The 18,453-nt window shown below is 40.2% G+C and overlaps 1 protein-coding gene across 1 annotated transcript in view; it reads left to right on the forward strand.

Moving 5' to 3' along the window:
• LOC136874455 (alkaline phosphatase, tissue-nonspecific isozyme) overlaps window positions 1-18,453 on the forward strand; it is a 369,978-nt gene that overhangs the window by 279,147 nt on the left and 72,378 nt on the right. The window contains exon 4 of the mRNA XM_068227809.1: window positions 9,117-9,295. Coding sequence (XP_068083910.1) covers window positions 9,117-9,295 — 179 coding nt within the window. The remainder of the gene's footprint in view (window positions 1-9,116; window positions 9,296-18,453) is intronic.

Genomic DNA, 18,453 nt, shown 5'->3' on the forward strand with positions numbered 1-18,453 from the left:
AGAAATTGGAAAATCATCCGCAAATTTTAGACAGACTATTGTCTTGTTGTCACTCTTTTACTGTATAGTCCAGTCTAATGCCGTTTTCAATATGGACTTTACTTAGTAGGCTACTTTGCACCACTCATGGATAACCTTCTGAGGCACACAGTTGAAGGGGAGATGAGAGAGCCCATCTCCCTTCCTAAAGGTAAGGGTTATTCTGCCCGAAGGCAGGTCCGAACCGCCGCAGAGGTGTTCCTGAGCCGGAGTTTACGTACGGTAGGGTGGCCAGTTCCTTTCCGCTCCTCCATTCCCTTACCCCCCACCAACAGCGCGTGGCAACCCATCCAACTCCTGACCACGCCCAATGTTGCTTAACTTCGGAGATTTCACGGGATCCGGTGTTTCAACACGGCTGGGGCCGTTCCTTCTGCCCTTATTTGAAGGGTGCCTGAAATTTCTCTTTTTAATTTCACTTTGGTTGTGGTATCCATCAAGGTTTGTTGAATGAACGCTCTTTTTTTTCAGTCTAATTCTTTCAGAATCCTTACTAAAATCTTTCGATCTATCCGGTCGCAGACCTTAGAATAGACGAAGATCATCACGAATTTCTTATTACTCAGTTTCAGATTTGAAGGAAGGTTTGGTAGTAGTAGTAGTAGTAGTAGTAGTAGTAGTAGTAGTAGTAGTAGTAGTAGTCAGTTTCCTATCTTAAATAACTGTAACTTTCATTCCTCACTGCCGCTGCTTATATTATTATATTTTTTAAATATAATGTTCCACAATCATAATTGCTTTGTGACATATTAATCTCAGAAATAATAACTAAACTTATTTTAAAATTAGTTCTTTTTCAAGCTCCGACAGTAACTCACTGAGAAGATATTCAAGAAGTGTACTTGGAAACAATGTTAACTTAGCCTGAGAATTATAAATCTCGCAGAGTACTTTTAACTTGAATTGCATCCGGTTCCCTTGCCGACTTCTCATTAGGTTTCCTTCTCACAAATTCTGCCTAACCCACGTTCCTCTAATAGGGAGTCTCTTTCCAGAGTAAACTGCAAGCAGTTAAAGCCACCATCGAATTTCGATTACCGAAATCCATGCTCATAATCGTAAGCTAACAGTAAAATAACGTTACCATTTGGAAGGAACGCAAGGGTGTTTATGTGCCAGGTAACAGGAAAGGGGCGGTATGACAAAAGACACACTAACTACCACATCCCTAAGCTTCTAAGCCTCGTATAGTTTGGACATTGACGATACGGCAAGTCAGGTATATCCTAGAACAAAGGGGAAGGCTCACGGATTCTGAAATACTTACTCTAAACAGGTGCATTGTTCTTTAAGATGTTTTCATTCATGTCACACTTAGGAACTAAACATATTTTAAAATTGATTATTTATCAAGCTCAGACAGTAACTCACTGAGAAGATATTCAAGTTGTACTTGAAAACAAATGTTAACTTAGCCTGATAATTAAAAATCTCTCTTGATTAATTTATGTGTGCAACCACTCTGCTATTTGTGTGTCATAATGGTGTCATGCCATAATATAGGGTTGGCTAATGGTTTGCTCGGAAGAATGCAGATTCGATTCTCCGTCGGGAAGTTCAAATATTTATTGAAAGATACTACCACTTTTGGATTCTCACGGACCTAGGATTATCTCTACCTACATCGGAAATGAGTATTCTTGGGAGAAAACTGGTGGAGAATTAAGGACGCGTAACTCGGCGCCATTTAGCCCCCAGCTTATGGAAATTGGAAGCATTTACTAATTTCTTCCACGAGCCTTCATGCCCAATACTGAAATGAATTTGATTTCATACTGATGTAAGATACCCCTTATTTCATGACAAATGTGAATTTCGAGGAATACATAGACTCCTTCTGATGAACGACGGTATATTCATACGAAACCGAGAATACTGTTCTTAAATCTCAGTGATCGAGGTTGGCAGTCTCCAAGAAATGACTGCCCATTTAAAAAAAAGATATACTAACTGATGTACCCGTGCGTCCCTGCGGAATTCTGCACTGTATACAGAATTCTAGACGAAGTAGTGTACACGTTGTGAGTACGACTTTATGAAACTGCATAGCTCTTTGCGTTACCCTAGAACAGGGATGGCGAACCTTTTCCAACTAGTGTGCCATTTTAAGTCTGGTTTATTATTCTCACCTGTTGACTGTGCCACTTGTTTTCCATTAAGGGATGTCTACAACCTACACCCCCCCCACCCCTGAGACTTCCTTTCCAAATTCCCGATTATGTTTCATAATATGTTATTTATTTTATTTATTTATTTATTATACATATAACTTGTAAATACATTTGATTGCATGGCTGTACCTCAATTATGGACACAACGGTTTCCTTCCCACTCGTAATCCTATCCCATCGTCGCCACAAATCCTATCTGTGTCGGTGCGACGTAAAACAAATTGTAAAAAAAAATATTAGATATGAAAATCAAAAGTACTACTAATATTCAGAATGGACTTCACTTCCTCCATTAGCTTCATTATCTCCCCATGTTGTAGTTTGTACGCTCAACAATTAAACTAATTTCTCCCTCATCACATTTCCACAAGGAAATCTTAATTTTAAAAAAACAGCTATCCTTGTTTGTAAGGTCGCATTCATGCTTTCATCATAACATACTGCATACATGTGGGAGTTATCCAAATTAGCTTTCAACTGCTCGGAATCTTCCTCACTCATTTTTATTGTTCTATCCTTGACAGCAGTTCAACTGGCTAGCATTCCTTTAATTCTGTTAATTATTAGTTGTTTGTTAGGGAAGTTTTCAAATTACGTGCCGGACGTCAATAAGAAACTTTCTTTCAACAACTCACCGTCAGAAATCGGTTTTCCATGCATGCTGTACTATGCAGCCTCACTGATATTATTCCTAGGGTGGAAATATGATACACAAGAACTAGTTTGTTTTGTGTAATGTTCGATATTTTGTGAAACGAACTCTCTTCTTTCTTCATTTGAAATGGAACAAATATCTGAATGACCAGTCTTGAAATTGCGCTTTACATTAAATGTGGGGGGATAGAATTGTTTCCGAACGCAGGCAACACATCTTTTTATCAGTCCGAATTCCCTTGGCTAGGGTTCTTGAAAAATACGGTCATCACCACCTTTGTTAAGTTTCTGTTCTTTTCGGCACCGAAAACATGTTTGCGATGCCCGTATACAAAACCACCAGAAAACGACACTATCTCAGTTGACTTTCGGACCTATCAATGTAGCAGTGTTGCCATATTTCACGTCCGAATGGAACTAGTATTTAGATTTTCGATATTTATTTCTTACACGTGAAACACTATAAGATATGCATTGTCTGTAGTACGAGACGTATATATAAAATATTATTATGTTCATGTGGCGTGCCACCGAAATTGTGTTCGCGTGTCACCTAGTGACACGCGTGGCATAGGTTCGCCATCCCTGCCCTAGAAACACGACGGGAAAGTCGTTTATCATGTGAAGAATCGATTAGGGAAATTCATTGTAATGGCAGCGCCTTGCCTCCTGCCAGTGTGACAGTTTTCATTATAATGGAAGACACTCGCTCTCCACCTGGCTTTTTACATCCTCGGAAAGACTGTCTCTGTGGTTTTCCCAAAGTGATAATGGATCTGCCATTGGACAGAAAATCAACATGACACTAATGTTAACGTAATAAAGCGGGTTTTAATACATGCCAGCGTAAGTTCAAATCCTAAGAAAAAATATTAATGTTGTATACTTGGAATATGTATAGGACAATTGGCCTGCTTACTGCTATCGTGTAAAACGACCCCTTAAAGAATATGTTTCCAAGGAATACCGCTAAAATTTGTTAACAAATTGGAGAATGTTAAGAATCAGAAAGTCTGCGAATGAGAGATAGTTAAAATGATCCATAATATGAAAGTAAATGTACCTGTGCTTCGCTACGGTATTCTACGTTGTATCCGGATTTCTACGTAAATTACTGTACATGAAGTGAATGAGATTTTATTAAATTGCAATGTAGCTGTGCTTCGCTACGGTATTCTACGCTGTATCCGGATTTCTACGTAAATTACTGTACATGAAGTGAATGAGATTTTATTAAATTGCAAGTCCTTTAGCGTTATCCGGGAAACACCACGGGGAGTCCTATACGTTGTATCGCATGCAAAGTGCGAGATGGGGAGTCTTTGTGATAATGGCAGGCCCCCTTTCCTACTACCAGCAACAGTCGAGTTTAGGAGTTTTGGTTATAGTGCCAGGACCACTTTCCTACTGCTATTCACAATCGAGTTCGGGAGCTTCTACTATAATAGCAGACTCGCTTGCCTACTGCCAGTCAAAAATCGATTTGGGGAGTTTTCATTAGAATGGTAACCCCCTTTCTTACTTCCAGACCTACCAGTTGAGCAGTTTTCATTATACTGGCAGGTCCCTTTCATACTGCCAGTCAAAATTGAGTTGTGGTATTATCATCATAATGACAGGCACCCGTCCCCACTGCCAGTCACACTCGATGTAGGGAGTTTTCAATAAAATTGCAGGCCCTCTCTCCTAATGACAGTCGCTATCGATTTGGGGAGGTTTGATTATAATGCTAGCCCTCTTTCTAGATCACTACAAATATATTTTCATTTATATATAGATACATCGATCTACGGAAACACATATGCACATTTATAATTGTAGACCCTCGTTTCGAGATTAACTGCTGCTAAACGGTAAGTCCTTTCAACAAACGGATTGCGCCATCAGACACCTGATTTTAGTGGTCTACATGGTTTTTCCTACCCAGCTTAATTATAGTTCTTCATAATCGTAACCAGCTGAAGGAATTGGATATCAGGGTCGTCCCAAACTGAGATCAATGTAGCGGACAACAATATTCAAGCTGTTATCAACTTCAGTAAGTAGTTTTAATTGGCCTGAACGAAACTGAGTGCTCTGAGTGGTTTTACATTGTTCATATATTATGCAGATTGGCCCCAATAGAAAAGTGCAATGGATTTAATTAGTCCAACACAGAATAAAATAACAGTTACGAATATTCTACTTTTTTAATTACCACACACTACTTGAATACAAATTCTGGCTTAATTTATCTCGTCCATTACTCACCAAACTTGGTAAGAATCTATATAGGTCCTTAATAAAATAAATAATAATTCTACGACAATTCCTTCATAGAAATTGATAGTCTGCTATACAAATATATTATTGTAATCGTATTACGATAGAATGACACATTTGTGATACATATAATACTATCCACCTTTACATATATAACTAAATGTAACTTTCAACCACTGCATTTCACTTTCAATTTCACGCTAACTCTTCTTTCAGTTAATTTTCGGCAAGGATGATCTGCAGGTCGAGGTGGAGAAGTTGATCGTAAAAACAGGGACAAACTAAATAGGGAAAGGCCTCGATTTATTTACGATGACTTCTTTTACCATTGTGCAACACTTCTACCAGTTCCTTGAATCGTGCATACTTTTAGTTCTAGCTGGATGGAGCTTTCAAATGGTCAACAATTGAAAAATTGTTAAATTAATGTCGAGTAGATTAACAATTTGGATCATGTAAAATATCCATTACATAGAAATGAGTAGGAATCTTCTACATGCGTAATACATTACAAGCACCAACTAAACACTCACTTATCACGAGATCTCTAAAGTCACCAAAGTGAAGTTTGGTGTAGAGGTTCCTCTTAGATCTTAAGAAACGGCTAAGGAACCTAATCGAAACCGACTTTCAACCTATTAGGTCGTGTTACGTACATTTAGTACGTGTTGAAGAGATTTTAAGTACAGAACAAAAATGGCCAACCATAGCTCAATTGGTAGAGCAACCGACGCGAAATCGGGAGGTTGTGGGTTCGGATCCCACTGGTGTCTGGTTGGCCATTTTTGTTCTGTACTTAACATCTCTTTAACACGTACTAAATGTACGTAACACGACCTAATAGGTTGAAAGTCGGTTTCGATTACAATGCGGTCGTGAAAATTCAATATTCATTGGCTAAGGAACCTATTTGCAAACTTCAACCAACAAGAGGTAAAATTACAGCATCTAAACAAAAAGAATGGTTAATGAAAGTTAATTTGTATTGATAAGACGCGGATTGCTGTAATATTATTCAGCTTTAGTGGGATTCATATCTCATGTCTCATGTTGTAACAGGCAGACCCAACTGTGCAACGGAGCAGCTGCTTGCTTTCTAATCTTGGTTGGAAGACTGTACTTGTTTGATGCTTCAAAAATTGTTAAAATCCGTTTCGTAAGTAGGCTTTATTTGCATGTATCTGTAGAATGCGTATTTATAGACAGACTGGTTAGTGGTTCTTCACTTTATGGTGGCTATCAGGCGAGATGGTAGTAGCCTTTTCTACTCGCTTTCTTAGCATGCGACACAGACGAGCTTAGCCAAGATGTTAGAGTGAGTGCAGGGAACCACATATCTTCCAGTTGGTATAAGTTCAAATCGTATTATGTGACAATAACTGGTGATTTCTACAACAGCATAGCGAGTGCGTGGCTGATATGTCTTGGCCTAACATTTTCGATGCAACTTGTGAACTAATGGCGGATAGCGATTTGTTTACTTATGAATTTCAAAAGAGAATCCTCTCTGCGAAAAATAATCAAACATAAAATCAAAAATATTATTTGGAATTAATTATCAGCGCCGTCACATTGGAGTAACGAGTTGACTCTTACATGAAGGATCCAGATTCAATTCCCGGAAACTTCACAGTTTGGATCGAAACCTGGAATTCGATTAACACAACCTCGTGATATTAACGAAGGGGCTGGCTGATACGAGAGGTGGAGGACCCAGGCACGAAACCAAGCAGTACGACTGAGGATGTCGTTACGTTGATCACTTGTCAATCCAATAAATGCAGCCTTACCACTGGGGGTGAGGGTGTATAGGATATTTCCACGGTGTTCCCTGTGTGTCGTAAAAGGCGACTAAAATGACACCTTCAAGGGATCTCAACTAGAAGATTGGACTGGTGACTACGTAGCCCTTAACTAATACTGAAATTGCTTCCAATTTCGTAGGGCTCCTCACTTACATTGTTCTCATATGCTCTCCCTTGTTCAACATTTATTCTTTCCCGACGCCAATGATAATAGGTTGGAGAGGCAAAGTAAGCCTCTATTTTCACATCCTTCATAGTCCTTCCCTTCATCTGTATGAGCGTCGGAACTGTTCTGCTTTTTTGTTCTGATTACGGGTAAGTGGATTTGGTTGTCTAGCTGTACTTACCCTGGAAACAATACCCAACATTTGGAGGCATTCTAGTTGGGCAGCACTCGTCTTAGCAGTCCAAGATCCGTATTAGATTGTATGTGCCTCGAGGGAGGAGGTTAGATTAGATCTCTCCCCCTGTGGGTGGGTGCGGTAGAATAACACCCACGGTATCCCCTGCCCGTCGTAAGAGGCGACTAATAGGGGCCTCAGGGGCTCTGAACTTTGGAGCGTGGGTTGGCGACCACGGGGCCTTTAGCTGAGTCCTGGCATTGCTTCCACTTACTTGTGCCAGACTCCTCACTTTCATCTATCCTATTCGACGTCCCTTGGTCAACCCTTGTTCTTTTCCGACCCCGACGCTATTAGGTTTGCGAGGGCTAGGGAGTCTTTCATTTCACGCCCTTCGTGGCCCTTGTCTTTCTTTGGCCGATATGTTCATCTTTCGAAATGTCGGACCCCTTCAATTTTTCTCTGAGATTAGTGTTAAATAGAGGATGGTTGCCTAGTTGTACTTCCTCTTAAAACAGTAAGAACCACCAATCACCACCTTAAATTTGATTTGAAGACTGTGGCTGATGATAACAAAGAATGTGAGTGATGAAGTACATGACGCAGTAGTGGGAGGTGTAACGTTTATTCTATAATAATAATAATAATAATAATAATAATAATAATAATAATAATAATAATAATAGTAATAATAATAATAATAATAATAATGTAATTTGATTTAAGTCCCACTAACTACTTTTGAGGTTTTTGGACACGCCGGGGTACCGGAATATAGTCCCACACGCGTTCTTTTATGTGCTAGTAAATCTACCGACACGAATCTGACGTATTTGAGCACCGTCAATCCCACCGTACTGAGCCAGGATTTAACCCGCCAAGTTAGGGTCAGAAGGCCAACGCCTCAACCGTCTGAGCCACTCAGCCCAGCGTTTATTCTCTATTATGTGTGTTTATATCCAGATGCTTATGTATTTTGTAATATTTATTAGGCCTATCTTCCATATTCGTTCATGCCTTTCATTTCAGTCTTATATCTGTTCTAGATTAATTGTGAGTCCCAATAATGATTCCCGGTATATTATAATGATGGTAACAATGCAGGAATTTACTCATAATAAGAAGATTAAGGCTAATATTTATGAATGCGATAGATGAGGCTAGACATATGAACCGGTTCGGTGGTGAAGATCATATGTCGAAAATGGGGGAGGACTCAGGTGACACGGGTGGCACATAAACGAAGAGAATGGCATTTACTCTTCCATAATACATACCATCCACCACACCCTGCCAAATGTACGTAGATTGAAGATATAGGACGCCTAGCACTATAATGGACCCAAGTATAGAGGCCATAGAGGTGGTTGCAAATAAATGCTTACAGACTGAATACTGGAAGTCATCAAAGCATAAAATGAAAATATATATATTATTTTTGTATGAACGTTAAATTTATTTTCTGTTTCTATCAATAAATGTTTTATATTGTTTAAATCGGTCGTCCTTTTCAGATTAATTCGGAAATTGATCAAGTCCCGAGTGACGCAAAACCCCAAGTTATTGGGCTACATTAATGACAAGAACACACACACACACGAATGCGTTTGCCCGAAACCTTTTTATACAAATACTTTATGAGTCAAACACACTTTGATGTATTGTGCGTATAACTTATGCTTTAAATTTAGTATTTATTGACCCAGAGATGGATTACTCTGATCAACTCTCGCTCTGCAAATCTCCAGTCTCATCCCGACACATATCGTGAAGAAGGGGAGTCCAAGATGGACTGTGTATGTTACAGGAAAAGGCAACGTCTCGACGGTATGAGTGTGTTGCAGGCAAGGCGACCGGCATCGTGACGACGACGCGGATAACCCATGCGACGCCCGCAGCACTGTACGCCCACTCGGCAAGCCGGTACTGGGAGGACGACTCCAAGATCCCGCCTAGCGCCCGGAAGTCGTGCAAGGACATCGCTAGACAACTCGTGGAGGATGATCCAGGAAGAAGTATTAATGTGAGTCTTTCCTCTTTATTTTTGTTTCTTCTTTTAGGGATACGATAGAAACTGCATTATAAACTGCTAATATCTTTGGTGCATGAATCTGACGGTCTTTGTTATAATACTTCATGGTTAAAGCTTTGAATCATTTAGCCATGTTTTATTTTGGAATGAACTCTTGTCCTACGTTAAATGTAACATCTATTTTCTATTTAATGTACTGTAATAACAATTTGTAATCATGTTAATACTGTGGTCCTTTCTGACGTTAAAGTACTCCCTGCATTAGATCATTTTTTTTTTTTGCTAGGGGCTTTACGTCGCACCGATACAGATAGGTCTTATGGCGACGATGGGATAGGAAAGGCCTAGGAGTTGGAAGGAAGCGGCCGTGGCCTTAATTAAGGTACAGCCCCAGCATTTGCCTGGTGTGAAAATGGGAAACCACGGAAAACCATTTTCAGGGCTGCCGATAGTGGGATTCGAACCTACTATCTCCCGGATGCAAGCTCACAGCCGCGCGCCTCTACGCGCACGGCCAACTCGCCCGGTTAGATCATTTGTAGTACGTGCAGTGTAATGCTGAAATTTAGTTCGACTCATAACGACACAGTGAGTTCAAACATGAACTATCAAATGTTGATAAACATTATCTTTGTATATGTATTTATAACAATTTTTAATTAGACCTACTGTAGCAGTTCGTATCGTATAATTACAAATAAATGCTCATTTTACTCGTAAGAGAGCAGAAACACCGAGATAAATCTCTTTAAATAAAATCCATCTTCTAATATTTCGTTGCACGAATAGTAACGTTGTAATTCACACCGGGGAGGAAGGACTCGAGCTGAATGTTGTGAAATGCTGTGAGAAATGTGGAGTTCCTTTGAAAGGTTACATCAGACATACGACCTATTTTCCTCCAAGTTTTCGGGTTTGGAGTTCTGAAAATCGGTTACCAGCCAAGGAAAGTTCAGAGACAGTCCTCACTTGGGAAATATGCGACTGCTCAACAAAACAACGACAAGATTGGCAATTGCAACTTGAAACGTAAGGACACTGGTTTAATTTAAAAAACTGAGAAATGCCACCGTAAAATGTACAGTATAAAACCTGATATTCGTGGTATAAGAAATGAATAATGCAGAACCGAAGGAGCAATAACGTACTATCCTGGCGGCTTTGAAGTTAATGCTGAAGCGAAACGGCGTAGCCATTCTAGCATCTCAGTGTTTGGTGAACAACATTTAAATCTTTGTACCATAATGCTCCTGCCACTAAACAAATTTAAGAACATGTGAGAAGCTCGAAGGTTCATCATAGGAGCTCGTACCTGAATACCTAAAATACATAAAATCGGGAACACACAGACCACCCTGTTGTGCTAGTCATGGCTGAAGGGAGGGAAGGAGAGCGTGCATTCGATCATAAAAATGTTACATTTCAAGTAGATCATGACAGAAAATACGGAGACATTCAAATAGTTTTCCAGTCATAGTACTGTCAATGTTTTATAGTAATTCAGTTGTTAACAGGATCAAGCAATAAAATTCCCACGGTAACGTTTCATCCGGTAAAACACATATTTTCTGGTTTTACTGCGTGCAATGTTTTAAAGTGGACCGATATTTTCTTTAAGAAAATGTATAAAATATTTATATTCGTCATTCTTGGAAAGGATGTTTACATGTACCTACCAATATCATACACAAATCTCGACATAATTCCTTTTAATTTCCTTGGTCTCGTTTCAATTGTGAGGAACCTTCTTAGTGAGATTTAAGATTTTCCTTAAGTTATTTCCTATTACCGTCTTTTAAAAAAATCGGCTTCTGTACATACGGCCTACCTAGCCTCAATCGAGTAATAATGTGACCAATGCATTAGTTCTGATCATGACACAAATACAATTTTGTGAGACCTGAATGTAAAAATAGGTCAAGGACAGCCCATTAGGTAGAAGAACACGGAAAGGGTAATAGTTCGCTTCGTTTCTGCCAAGATAAGAAATTAGTCGTCACGAATGTGAGGATTCAATCACATCTCACCGCCTGTACAATTGGCGATCACCGCTAAAGAGTGATGATGATGATGATGCTTGTTGTTTAAAGGGGCCTAACATCGAAGGTCATCGACCCCGCTAAAGAGTGAGTCCGTATGCAAGTTTCAGAAATAAGATTGACTGCGTCATGATAAATAATCAGTGCATAAATAATGTTTCCGTAAAAATGAAATGCCGTATGGTTTTTAGTGCCGGGATATCCCAGGACGGGTTCGGCTCGCCAAGTGCAGGTCTTTCTATTTGACACCCGTAAGTGACCTGTGCGTCGTGATGAGGATGAAATTATGATGAAGACAAGACATACACCCAAACCCCGTGCCATTGGAAGTAACCAATTAAGGTTAAAATACCGATCCGGCCGGGAATCGAACCCGGGACCCTCTGAATCGAAGGCCAGTACGCTGACCGTTCAGCCAACGAGGCGGACAATGTTTCCGTAATTGAGTAATACGTATATAAAAGCATGCTCAGAAGATGACATGAACTGAGGCAAAAAACAGCTATTGCAAAGATGCGACTGCAATTACAGGTAACAAAACATCATCCCCCTGTGGGTGGGGGCGGTAGAATAACACCCACGGTATCCCCTGCCTGTCGTAAGAGGCGACTAAAAGGGGCCCCAGGGGCTCTGAACTATGGAGCGAGGGTTGGCGACCACGGGGCCCTCAGCTGCGTTCTGGAATTTCTTCCACTTACTTGTGACAGGCTCCTCACTTTCAACTATCCTATCCGACCTCCCTTGGTCAACTCTTGTTCTTTTCCGACCCTGACGCTATTAGGTTTGCGAGGGCTAGGGAGTCTTTCATTTTCACGCCCTTCGAGGCCCATTGTCTTACTTTGGCCGATACCTTCCATTTTTCTCTCTGATTAGTGTTATATAGAGGATGGTTGCCTAGTTGTACTTCCTCTTAAAACAATAATCACCACCACCACAATAACAAAACATCAGACCATGAGTCTGAAAGATCCGGGGGTTCGTAACACATGCTCAGATATTTTCAAACCGAACTGCAAATCTGGATATCAGATCTGAAGTTAAAGCAGTTGAAACATGGCATGAGTTTAGGAATCAATCTTCAGTTGACCAAGTAGTCATGTTAAGTACGGGGAAGTAAAAAAGATTGAGTACTTAAGTTAATGGAACAACTGACAGTTTCACAATAACAATGAATTGATTTATGTAAACATCCTAAGAACTGCTAGGAGTGGGATAAGATACGCAAGAGAAGCGTGGAAATTTGTATTGAAAACAGGATCTTGGAAATGAACACGATTACTCCAATCTGCATGAGAGATTATAAGACATTTTCATTATACGAAAGAATGACCACGAAACTAGTCGACAGCGAAAACAAACTTCTTGTGTATAAAGATCCCTTCAATACGATTGATCAGAATCTGACGATATTCTTAAGTATGTGCTGTAATACCTCAGGCTAATCAAAACTCAGCAAAACCATCGGACCAAGTCACAAAATCCCGGAACTTTCTAAATGATCGATAATGATAATAATAAGAAGAAGAAAATTTTCGTTTTGAGGTAGTCCATATACATCTACAACACTGGAAACATTTCTGTGGACTGGCTGAAATCCACGTTTATCAGCCTGCCAAGGAAAACGGTTTCTAATCGGTGTAGTGATTATCGACTGATAATTCAGTGAGTCACGAAATTATCTTTCGAATTGCCGTGGATATATGAATCAAGATCAACGGAAAGCGAATAAATACTTCCCGCTCTGCACGTGACAACGTTATACTTACTGAGAATTTAGAAGACTTCTATTCATTTTGAACAACATCAACACGGTAACTAAGGAGCTTGGCCTTCAAATGTGCATTTAAAATATGGCGGTAGGCTGTCACTATTGTAACGGCTGCAGGATTTTGAGGGTTTCATGGACTTACTTATTACAAATGTTTCAACTCTTTCTTTTGCACGATTTTTCCGAATCCTAATCAAATCTTTCTTTTCCATTAATACATTTGTTATGCCATACAACTGATCACGATGCATTCACAACGACTGTTAACCACCAACTGGGCAGGCGAGTCAACACAGCACCATCTCATAACAGAGTGTCCGGCTCCATGGCTAAATTGTTAGCGTGCTGGCCTTTGGTCACAGGGGTCCCGGGTTCGATTCCTGGCAGGGACGGGAATTTTAACCTTAATTGGTTAATTTCGCTGGCACAGGGGCTGCGTGTATGTGTCGTCTTCATCATAATAATATCCTCATCAAGACGCGCAGGTCCCCTACGGCCGTCAAATCAAAAGACCTGCATCTGACGAGCCGAACTTGTCCTTGGATTCTCCCGGCACTAAAAGCCATACGCCATTTCACTTCATTTCATTTCATAACAGAGTATGCGTGAGACATCACATATTTAGCACAAATTTCGCCTTACTCTGAAGCGCTTCTCATTAAAACTACGTTTCATATTTTTATTATGTTTTTGCAACAGGTATCCCCCTCTTTGCCCCAGGGGCTCTGAACTTTGGAGTGTGCATTGGCGACCACGGGGCCCTTAGTTGAGTCCTGACATTGCTTCCACTTACTTGTGCCAGGCTCCTCACTTTCAACTAACCTATACGACCTGTCTTGGTCAACTCTTGTTCTTTTCCGACCCCGACGCTATTAGGTTTTCGAGGGCTAGGGAGTCTTTCATTTTCACGCCCTTCTTGGCCCTTGTCTTCCTTTGGCCGATATCTTCATTTTTCGAAGTGTCGGACCCCTTCCATATTTTCCCTCTGATTAGTGTTATATAGAGGATGGTTGCCTCGTTGTACTTCCTCTTAAAACAATAATCACCACCACCACTATCCTCCTCTTTCATCTCTCAATTGAGACATTAAACATAATCGTAAGTTAAGTAATCTCGGCGTTCTACCTAAACACTAAAGCGTCTAAAAATATTTCTTTCCATGTACCCTTTGTCGAGGAACGTAAGTCTACCTTAAAAGCATAATCATCAGCTAGCAAAACTCACCAATGATAGAATAACCCAGGACGTAAATGGGTGTCACATTTCGGGCGCCTGGGAAGCTGACTGTCACATGAATGGGATCGTACTGTTGAAATCAAGACACCAATCGTCATTGCAGTAACTGTCTTTCTGAAATGAAAGCGTCTTGTGTGTCACTGTAACCTTCAATTCGAAACTTGCTGGCATGTTCTGAAGGGTTTTGTGTTACCGGCCCTGGTTTACGGCGCCGAAGGTTGGACAATAACATATTTCGTCAATGAACCGCCTGAAGTATTTGGAAAAGTAGATGTATTACTGAATGTTAAGCATTCCGTGGGCAGAGGAGGTACTTCGTAGTGCTGGTAAATCATGCTAAAGTCATAACTCTCGCAAACATAGAGAAGCAGACTATTTTGGATACGTCTTCCGAAATGACGTCCGACTCGTTGGCTGAACGGTCAGCGTACTGGCCTTTGGTTCAGAGGGTCCCGGGTTCGATTCCCGGCCGGGCCGGGGATTTTAACCTTAATTGGTTAATTCCAATGGCACGGGGGCTGGGTGTATGTGTTGTCTTCATCATCATTTCATCCTCATCACGACGCGCAGGTCGCTTACGGGTATCAAATAGAAAGACCTGCACCTGGCGAGCCGAACCCGTCCTGGGATATCCCGGCACTAAAAGCCATATGACATTTCATTTTTTTCCGAAATGACAAGTAAAGCATGATACTACTGTTTACAGAAGGCAAGTGAGAAGGGAAACGTGGACGTGGGTGGAGAATATGATCTTAGTAATGGAACTTTCGCCAGTGGTTCCACATCCATGCCGGGCTAAGTAGCTTGTCCATTAGAGCGCTGGCCTTCTGAGCTCAAGTTGGCAGGTTTGATCCTGGTTCAGTCCGAGATATTTGAAGGTGTTAAAATATGTCATTGTCATGTTCGTATATTTACTGTTGCCTAAAGAAAATACTGCGGGACAAAATTTCGGTACCTCGATGTCTCCGAAATCTGCAAAAGTAGTTTGCGGAACGTAGAACTAATAATACTATTATTCGGCATCCACGGTACCACAGCATGATACGGTAAACATGATTGTCACCAACCTTTTGTGAGTTGATGACAGCAGAATAATGTTAGTACTACTGCTAATAATAATAATAATAATAATAATACACTAATTAATGTTAAGTTTAAATTTCCATCGCTCGCACAGAAAAGAACAAAATTGACTTCCTGCTCAATGTCTTTTCTTGAAAAGAATGTATTTGTGGAGCATGCTCAATCCAGTTCCCGTCCCTACTCCTTGTCGTTTAGTTCAAATTACCCTCATGCAGGCAGTAGCACAGACACATATTTCTTCAAGGTACTTTCATATAACGCTCCCTTTTACCATGTTCAATCAACAACCAATTTCCTTACATCCGACATCTGGTAGGCCTACTGTAGCGTGCAGTGAGCATCAACATAAATGGATATCTCCAAGAGAGTGAAAACATTATTGTTACAGTATTATTATTCCACATAGTTGTCAGGAACAAGTGTGAACAGTAATAGAACGTTCGATCAGGGCTTCCAAATAAAAAAATGTGAAGGATTAATTTTAAAACATACTATATGTTCGCAAGATTGAAGGCGATTGTAGTTCGTTTGTACATTGGATAATGTTTTTATATGCCTATATAGACCTCAACGAATAACTTGCAATTAATTCCACTTGCATTCCATTCACAATAACGTAGATCAAGAACTAAATTACAATTATCATCACTTGTACTGCAACTGCAGTAACTTAAAGAAACAAATATTGAAAACCACTTATAGCCAAATCACAATAACCTTGAGTAACAAATAATCTAGTCCTACATTTATTACAAGATACCTGGCCATTCCGCGCTAGTAACACCCCTCTCAGACACCGAGCACTAGCATTCGGCCTGCTTGAAGCACCTAGGCTGCGTTCGGCTATCGAAACGTGCCGTGCTTTGTATTATTAGCCTAGGGTGACCAGATTGCAAGCATAAAATTACGGGACGCTTCGACTGCTGTTGATTATTATGCTCTATTTAAGATCAGAATTTCTTAACACGAGCCACGGACCTCGCAAAGAGTACAATTTCTTTATAAAAAAACCAGAATTAATTATTATTAATAAAAATGGAAGGAACGCGATTCCATTACATCACAAAAACTACAAGTGTTGCAAAAAACGAAGTTCACTATACAGGATTATAAGTTGCCTTTTTTTGCATTTTTTATACGTCGGTCTCACTTTTTTTTTTACATTTTGTGCCAACCAAACAAACTGTAATTACTTTACACGTTGTGAAATATACATCAGAGCTTTGTTATAAATAAAGTTTAAACACGGTGTTTTAAAATATACGGGACAGTTCACGAAATACGGGACAATATGCGTCCCATGTATATTTTGTTGGAACAACGGGACACTTCAGAGAAATAAGGGACGTCCGGTCACCCGACATTAGCCTATTTAGTAACAAAACGACGATTGCGATGGTTTAGTGTCGTGTTCCACTGTGTAATAGCACTGCAGGAAGGGAGGAACAAGTGCCTTTCCTTGAAATTTCCATGTTATGGTTTTCTAAGAGAGAAATGGTTGAAGACTATTTCCCGCCTAGGTAAGCGCTGGTACCTATTTGTTTTTTACTTTTATTAAGCATGCCCATTGGTCCTCCAATATAATTGTAATTATGATATAGTTAAAATTTATAAAATTTATAGAATTCCTGGACAAAAAACTCTAGCGACGGTGCCAATAGGTAAAGGAAAATGACCTTTATTGTACCGTACTGTAGGAATAATTATAGTTTCATGAAGTATGTACGCACTCCGACAGTATAATGCATTTAAGGTTCATTTTTCTTTACACATAAGCACAGGAAAATGAATACAACGCACGTTGTTCTGATAGATGTGTGGCAGGGAGGCGTGGCCAGTTTTAAGGAGGATAATGGATCGGAAGAGCATTGTGGGATTCGAGGTTTCGCTCGCGCACCCTCCATGTGCCCTCCATCCGTTTTGGGTGAAGGCGGGAAACTGTGGCACCCCAAAATATGAAACAGTGAAATCCGAGCAGCCATTTAGGCAGTTGAAATGAAGCCATGAGCATCCTGATGAAGGGAAAAAAGAAAACAAAATTGAAGCGGAAATATTACAGCTAGTGTGTGCAATGTCAGTTATACAATAGGTCAGATTGACGTACCGGTAGGTAGAAATATAGTGTCAAAAAACAGACAGCAGTGTCCAAACTGATTATTAAATGCAAGGAGGTCAGTAATTTAAAACGCGCAAATCGTAGACTCGGCCATAAAATGAAATACTTGCGGGCTACTATAAAGAAACTGAAAAGGCAACACGGTGAGATTTACGCAAATTTCAAGACAATGAACAAACAAAAATTGGAAACGGCTTCCAACTATAACAACGTGAAAGCGATTTCCCTTACGCGCCTTGGAAAAAGGGGAGTGAAATATCCTCGTCTGCGTATGAGTTTGTCCGAAATGTGACTTTATTCACACTTCCCAGCAATTCAAACCTAAACCGCCATGTTGGCGTATGTTAAACAAAACATTACCGGACTTATCTCAGAGACTAACAGAACAGTGAAACTTAGTCGGTGGTGAAAAATCCTTTGGTTCTCTTATTATCGAAACTCAGTACGTATTGCAACCATACCACCCACGTCATTGCCCCATAGATAGATAGATAGACATGATTTATTTTAACTGGCAAAGTTAGGGACACGTGTCCCTATCTTACACTTAACCAGTGAAATACATAATTAACATAAAAATATATAACATACTGAATAAATGAAAAAAGAGACTGAAACAAATTACTACGGTACTATGCTATCCTGCTGTACATAAAAATAACCATACGACAGCATCATTGTCCCCATAATTTCGGGCTACCGCCATATAGCACCATACGCCAAGGCGTTCGATGGTATAGGACCTTTTAAGTCTAGTGTCAAAAGCCACCTCATCTAGAAAGCGAAGAAAATAAACTTCAAAGTGATGGGTGAACAAAAGCTCATTCGACCGTGCAAGGATCAACTGCACTCCCCCATTCCAAAGAATCAAACCAAAGGTCTCCCAGGGACATGGAGCGTTTGCGGC

The sequence above is a fragment of the Anabrus simplex genome, chromosome 5 (assembly GCF_040414725.1).
Source record: "Anabrus simplex isolate iqAnaSimp1 chromosome 5, ASM4041472v1, whole genome shotgun sequence".
NCBI lineage: Eukaryota > Metazoa > Arthropoda > Insecta > Orthoptera > Tettigoniidae > Anabrus > Anabrus simplex.